At 28.2% G+C, this 7,535-nt stretch overlaps 1 protein-coding gene across 1 annotated transcript; it reads right to left on the bottom strand.

The window, feature by feature from the left end:
* Positions 1-619: 619 nt before the first annotated feature.
* On the bottom strand, positions 620-1,289 carry LOC119603335. Its single transcript, XM_037955340.1, has 3 exons — positions 1,210-1,289; positions 820-1,152; positions 620-775 (listed from the first exon to the last, which is right to left on the bottom strand). The coding sequence occupies exons 1-3, from the start codon at positions 1,276-1,278 to the stop codon at positions 620-622; spliced, it is 558 nt and encodes a 185-aa protein (XP_037811268.1). The 5' UTR covers positions 1,279-1,289.
* Positions 1,290-7,535: the final 6,246 nt, after the last annotated feature.

Below are 7,535 nucleotides of genomic sequence, written 5' to 3'. Positions count from 1 at the left end.
CTAAGATATGTGTGACCCTACCATACACACCATCATCCCATCTACACTGCCACCTATCCAATACACAATCACGCAACACAAACTTTCTCTCTTTTCCACTCAAGCCATCCAATGTCCTAGCATTCAACAATTCATACCCAGTCACATCTACCTAAAAGCTATGCAACAACGCATCACTTAAAGATACAGGGGAGGGTCTCATGCAAGCACCTGCATTGCCTCCGTAGAGACCGTACGACACATCGGAATACTCCCTAACAGAATAGCCCTCTGACTCGACAGTATCTTACGGTACCCCACATCAGACCGCGATACAATAAGATGCACAAGCAACACAAAGTCCCTCGTATATATGGCGTAGGGTACGTCTACTGACGTCACTGTTCTACTGATATTACAATGGAATGTGTTCTTCTGAAATTACCGATCAAAACTTTATGTACATCCTAATACTCTTTTTATATCACTGACCATAACTCATAGTCGAACAAATTCGGAGAACTAAATTATAGGGTCTTTTATTTATTGTGCATAAAATAAGATTAACTTATATACATATATTTTTAGGCCTTAGAAGGCAGATCGAAAATTTGTTTATATATTTTTACAATAAATAATCTTATTTTCCTTTCTTCACAGTACCATTGACAATCATTTTTAAAAACTGCACCCGAGCTCTGCTAAACAAAAATGAAGAGGTAAAACGCCATTCGGGAAATTTGATGGGTATTCTTTCAGAACTCATGTATAAATTTCTAATTTCAATTTCTTTATCCTAAAAAAATAATAAATATACATTATACAATTTTTTCAACATACCGCATATCTCACCTTTTCTACGGGACACTGTATCGGAAAATTTGGATTTGAGGCAATAATTTCGGTTAAAAAAATATAAGGAAAATTTACATTCTTCAGTTGAGATTTCTTTAGATAAGCACAACCATCCAAGGTAACATTGAGCAAGGTAAATGGTTTGGCATTTCTTCTTGGGGAAGTTATTAAAAATGTTATATCAAATTTATCCAGTTCCTTTTTTAAAATTACCGAACCATTTATTACTTTACGATTTGATATTTCGATTAAACGTATATCTATAAATTTAATAAAATCTTCATTACACTCATCTTCATATGATGAATAATCGATGAACTGTAAAGAACATTTTTTTATTAGAGTTTTAAATTTTGGCAAAAATATATAATTTACCCAGCCTTGAGTCATCTGATTAAATTGTATTATAATTAGAAATTTTAAGAATTTGCCGCTACCAAACATTGTACGATTTGCTGTTGAATATATTGTTAAATGATTTGTTATAAAATAATTTTTAGTTAAAAAGCTTTTTTTATGAAATTTTAATATTTAATTGGTTAAATTATATTGCATATTAAATAGCTATTGAATTTTTGTTAATTGTTTTTACCGCTTAATTAGGAAAATTTTGTTCTTCATTTAGCGTTTAGTTTTAGAAAAATAGAGAATAGAGAGACTATAGACTAGGCTATAGACTAGACTATAGACTAGACTATAGACTAGACTATAGACTAGACTATAGACTAGACTATAGACTAGACTAAAGACTAGACTATAGACTAGACTAAAGACTAGACTAAAGACTAGACTATAGACTAACTACCTACCTAACTAACTAACTAACTAACTAACTAACTAACTAACTAACTAACTAACTAACTAACTACTAACTAACTAACTAACTAACTACTAACTAACTAACTAACTAACTAACTAACTAACTAACTAACTAACTAACTAACTAACTAACTAACTAACTAACTAACTAACTACTAACTAACTAACTAACTAACTAACTAACTAACTAAACTAACTAACTAACTACTAACTAACTAACTAACTAACTAACTAACTAACTAACTAACTAACTAACTAACTAACTACTACTAACTAACTAACTACTAACTAACTAACTAACTAACTAACTAACTAACTAACTAACTAACTAACTAACTAACTAACTAACTAACTAACTAACTAACTAACTACTAACTAACTAACTAACTAACTAACTAACTAACTAACTAACTACTAACTAACTAACTAACTAACTAACTAACTAACTAACTAACTAACTAACTAACTAACTAACTAACTAACTAACTAACTAACTAACTAACTAACTAACTAACTAACTAACTAACTACTAACTAACTAACTAACTAACTAACTACTAACTAACTAACTAACTAACTAACTAACTAACTAACTAACTAACTAACTAACTAACTAACTAACTAACTAACTAACTAACTAACTAACTAACTAACTAACTAACTAACTAACTAACTAACTAACTAACTAACTAACTAACTAACTAACTAACTAACTAACTAACTAACTAACTAACTAACTAACTAACTAACTACTAACTAACTAACTAACTAACTACTAACTACTAACTACTAACTAACTAACTAACTAACTAACTAACTAACTAACTAACTAACTAACTAACTAACTAACTAACTAACTAACTAACTAACTAACTAACTAACTAACTAACTAACTAACTAACTAACTAACTAACTAACTAACTAACTAACTAACTAACTAACTAACTAACTACTAACTAACTAACTAACTAACTAACTAACTACTAACTAACTAACTAACTAACTAACTAACTAACTAACTAACTAACTAACTAACTAACTAACTAACTAACTAACTAACTAACTAACTAACTAACTAACTAACTAACTAACTAACTACTAACTAACTAACTAACTAACTAACTAACTAACTAACTAACTAACTAACTAACTAACTACTAACTAACTAACTAACTAACTAACTAACTAACTAACTAACTAACTAACTAACTAACTAACTAACTAACTAACTAACTAACTAATAACTAACTAACTAACTAACTAACTAACTAACTAACTAACTAACTACTAACTAACTACTAACTAACTAACTAACTTAACTAACTAACTACACTAACTACTAACTAACTAACTAACTAACTAACTAACTACTAACTAACTAACTAACTAACTAACTACTAACTAACTAACTAACTAACTATATAACTAACTAACTAACGAAAGTTTCGAAAACATATGATTTACCCCTTATCTCGAAATTTTTGAGGTATTTGGCAAATTCTCTAAAAACATAATAATTGTTGTACTCAGAACCAGCTTTCAGCATAATGGTATTGCTTCTCCCAGATATTTCTATTTTTGTTTATTTTGTCTCACTGTGAAATTGATACATTTGATCATTTCAATTATTTAAGTAAAATTTTTACAAATTCATTAAGAAGCTTAATATTCATATTTATTACTTGGTTTAAAATATGCTCAAGTATTTTTATTAAATTTAATAGTGATTTTGCTAAGAAATCTCTGTTACCATATAGTTTACCATAAAAATGGGTGTTTCTAATCAGCACCTGTTTCGTATTTAACCCATTTTATGTGTATAGCTGAATTGTTAAAATTTCTTGTGGGTTTCTGTTGTTATTTCTGACACTACTCTCTATGATTATACATTTTCAACACCTAATCAACAAACAAAAAATAGACCAAATCAACTCCTTCAACAATTGAATAAATAAGAAAGTATAAGAGGTCTACCTTGACTATATTATATCCTACATTAGGTAGGTGTGTGTGTATATTGAAAGTGATTTTTAGAAGATTAGGTTATAAAGTGACTAGAAAAATTTTGTGAAAAGAAATACTAGGACTAGGGCAGAATATCTTAGTACCTATTACTTTAGGTTTCTATTCCAAAATCTTATCACAGACTTATATCTGCATCATTCTAGAAAAACATGTTTCGCCGTTTAAATAATCATCATAAGTGATCTTGAAAGGATTTTGGACTACTAAGGGGTGTAGGGTATAAAAATAAAATAACAAACAAAATATTGTTGCTGTTGAGTTTTAGACTCTATTTTATGCTTAAATCAATAAATTTGTACATCGTGCATAACACCTTTAAAACACACAAAAAAATTGTTATTTTTACCAGAATATAACCAGTATAAAATTGAAATTTGTAATATTCACCCACTTAACGTGAGATAGTTGTTTTTCCAACTAGTTTCGTGTCTCTTTTCTTCATCTCCTTGGAACTTAGTGTTGACCATTTCTTATTTTTCTACTTAAACTTGCAACATTGGAGCATTTCGACTGCTCCAGTGTAGCAGCAATCATTGGTTTTCCAATTTTATCACTGGATAATTGAGTGTGTCTCAATGTGCCAGACGTCGCGAAGTCTTTTTTAAGTTGAAAATAATGTTATTTTTATTAGTGAATTTTGTCAACAATTTAATCTTGTTAAATATGAGGAAAAAATATAACTCCAATTACATGATTTTAGTTTAAAAATTTGTCTTGGTTTTTTTCAGTTAAATGAGTGAATTGTGGAGGTGCTGAAGCAGTTGATGAAGTGAATGTTTTTTTTTATGTTATTGGGCAATAATTTGCAATTTGATAAGATCTTAGCAAGTTTTAGATTAATGGGATTTTAAATCAGATTTGAAAATATAGAATAACAGTTTTTAATTTCATATAATAGACACATAATCAATTTATTAAGGTCGACTTTTGAGTGAAAACATAAAAGTCCATTTATCTTGGAAACTATAAGAGATAGAGCAAAAACACTGAAAATCTGTGATCACTTCTATTTCCTATTAAAAAGTAAATTCTCGAGTGAAAACATAAAAGTCCATTTATCTTGGAAACTATAAGAGATAGAGCAAAAACACTGAAAATCTGTGATCACTTCTATTTCTTATTAAAATATCGATTTTTGAGTGAAAACGTAAAATTCCATTTATCTTGGAAACTGTAAGAGATAGAGCAAAAACACTGAATATCTGTGATCACTTCTATTTCCTATTAAAAAGTCGATTTTTGAGTGAAAACATAAAAGTCCATTAATCTTGGAATCCATAAGAGATAGACCTAAAACACTGAAAATCTGTGATCACTTCTATTTCTTATTAAAAAGTAAATTTTTGAGTGAAAACATAAAAGTCCATTTATTTTGGAAACTATAAGAGATAGAACCAAAACACTGAAAATCTGCGATCACTTCTATTTCCTAAAAAGTCAATTTTTGAGTGAAAAAATAAAAGTCCATATATCTTGGAAACTATAAGAGATAGAGCCAAAACACTGAAAATCTGTGATCACTTCTATTTCCTACTAAAAAGTCAATTTTTGAGGGAAAACATAAAAGTCCATTTATCTTGGAAACTATAAGAGATAGAGCAAAAACACTGAAAATCTGTGATCACTTCTATTTCCTATTAAAAAGTAAATTTTTGAGTGAAAACATAAAAGTCCATTTATCTTGGAAATTATAAGAGATAGAGCAAAAGCACTGAAAATATGTGATTACTTCTATTTCCTATTGAAAAGTCAATTTTTAAATGAAAACATAAAAGTCCATTTATCTTGGAAATTATAAGAGATAGAGCAAAAACACTGAAAATCTGTGATCACTTCCATTCCCTGTTAAAAAGTCGATTCTTGAGTGAAAACATAAAAGTCCATTTATCTTGGAAACTATAAGAGATAGAGCAAAAACACTGAAAATCTGTAATCACTTCCATTTCCTGTTAAAAAGTCAGTTTTTGAAAGAAAGCATAAAAGTCCATTTATCTTGGAAACTATAAGTGATAGAGCAAAAACACTGAAAATCTGTGATCACTATTTCCTATTAAAAAGTCAATTTTTAAGCGAAAACATAAAAGTCCATTTATCTTGGAAACTATAAAAGATAGAGCAAAAACACTGAAAATATGTGATCACTTTTATTTCCTATTAAAAAGTCAATTTTTAAGCGAAAACATAAAAGTCCATTTATCTTGGAAACTATAAAAGATAGAGCAAAAACACTGAAAATCTGTGATCACTTCTATTTCCTATTAAAAAGTCAATTTTTAAGCGAAAACATAAATGTCCATTTATCTTGGAAACTATAAAAGATAGAGCAAAAACACTGAAAATCTGTGATCACTTCTATTTCACATTAAAAAGTCGATTTTTAAGCGAAAACATAAAAGTCCATTTATCTTGGAAACTATAAGAGATAGAGCAAAAACACTGAAAATCTGTGATCACTTTTATTTCCTATTAAAAAGTCAATTTTTAAGCGAAAACATAAAAGTCCATTTATCTTGGAAATTATAAGAGATAGAGCAAAAACACTGAAAATATGTGATCACTTCTATTTCACATTAAAAATTCGATTCTTTAGTGAAAACATAAAAGTCCATTTATCTTGGAAACTATAAGAGATAGAGCAAAAACATTGAAAATCTGTGATCACTTCCATTTCCTGTTAAAAAGTCAATTTTTGAGTGAAAACATAAAAGTCCATTTATCTTGGAAACTATAAGAGATAGAGCAAAAACACTGAAAATCTGTGATCACTTCTATTTCACATTAAAAAATCAATTTTTAAGCGAAAACATAAAAGTCCATTTATCTTGGAAACTATAAGAGATAGAGCAAAAACACTGAAAATATGTGATCACTTCTATTTCCTATTAAAAAGTCAATTTTTAAGCGAAAACATAAAAGTCCATTTATCTTGGAAACTATAAGAGATAGAGCAAAAACACTGAAAATCTGTGATCACTTCCATTTCCTGTTAAAAAGTCAATTTTTGAGTGAAAACATAAAAGTCCATTTATCTTGGAAATTATAAGAGATAGAGCAAAAACACTGAAAATATGTGATCACTTCTATTTCCTGTTAAAAAGTCAATTTTTAAGCGAAAACATAAAAGTCCATTTATCTTGGAAACTATAAGAGATAGAGCAAAAACACTGAAAATCTGTGATCACTTCTATTTCCTATTAAAAAGTCAATTTTTAAGCGAAAACATAAAAGTCCATTTATCTTGGAAACTATAAGAGATAGAGCAAAAACACTGAAAATCTGTGATCACTTCTATTTCCTATTAAAAAGTCAATTTTTGAGTGAAAACATAAAAGTTCATTTATATTGGAAACTATAAGTGATAGAGCAAAAACACTGAAAATCTGTGATCACTTCTATTTTCTATTAAAAAGTCAACTTTTGAGTGAAAACATAAAAGTTCATTTATATTGGAAACTATAAGTGATAGAGCAAAAACACTGAAAATCTGTGATCACTTCTATTTCCTATTAAAAGGTAAATTTTTGAGTGAAAACATAAAAGTTCATTTATCTTGGAAACTATAAGAGATAGAGCAAAAACACTGAAAATCTGTGATCACTTCTATTTCCTATTAAAAGGTAAATTTTTGAGTGAAAACATAAAAGTTCATTTATCTTGGAAACTATAAGAGATAGAGCAAAAACACTGATAATCTGTGATCACTTCTATTTCCTATTAAAAAGTCGATTTTTGAGTGAAAACATATAAGTCCATTTATCTTGGAAACTATAAGAGATAGAGCAAAAACACTGAAAATCTGTGATCACTTCTATTTCCTATTAAAAAGTCAACTTTTGAGTGAAAACATAAAAGTTCATT

Source organism: Lucilia sericata, unplaced genomic scaffold, assembly GCF_015586225.1.
Source record: "Lucilia sericata isolate MDLA Ls3-8-SP2 unplaced genomic scaffold, ASM1558622v1 Contig000294F_arrow, whole genome shotgun sequence".
Lineage (NCBI taxonomy): Eukaryota > Metazoa > Arthropoda > Insecta > Diptera > Calliphoridae > Lucilia > Lucilia sericata.
This window is presented reverse-complemented; position numbering and strand designations above follow the sequence as displayed.

Bases quoted from the DNA above. Each gene is read 5' to 3' on its own strand.
- LOC119603335 (XM_037955340.1), bottom strand. From the start codon at position 1,278: ATGTTTGGTAGCGGCAAATTCTTAAAATTTCTAATTATAATACAATTT. The intron at 1,153-1,209 runs GTAAATTATATA...TGTTCTTTACAG, and splicing joins ATCAGATGACTCAAGGCTGG to TTCATCGATTATTCATCATA. The intron at 776-819 runs GTATGTTGAAAA...TTATTTTTTTAG, and splicing joins TAGAAAAGGTGAGATATGCG to GATAAAGAAATTGAAATTAG.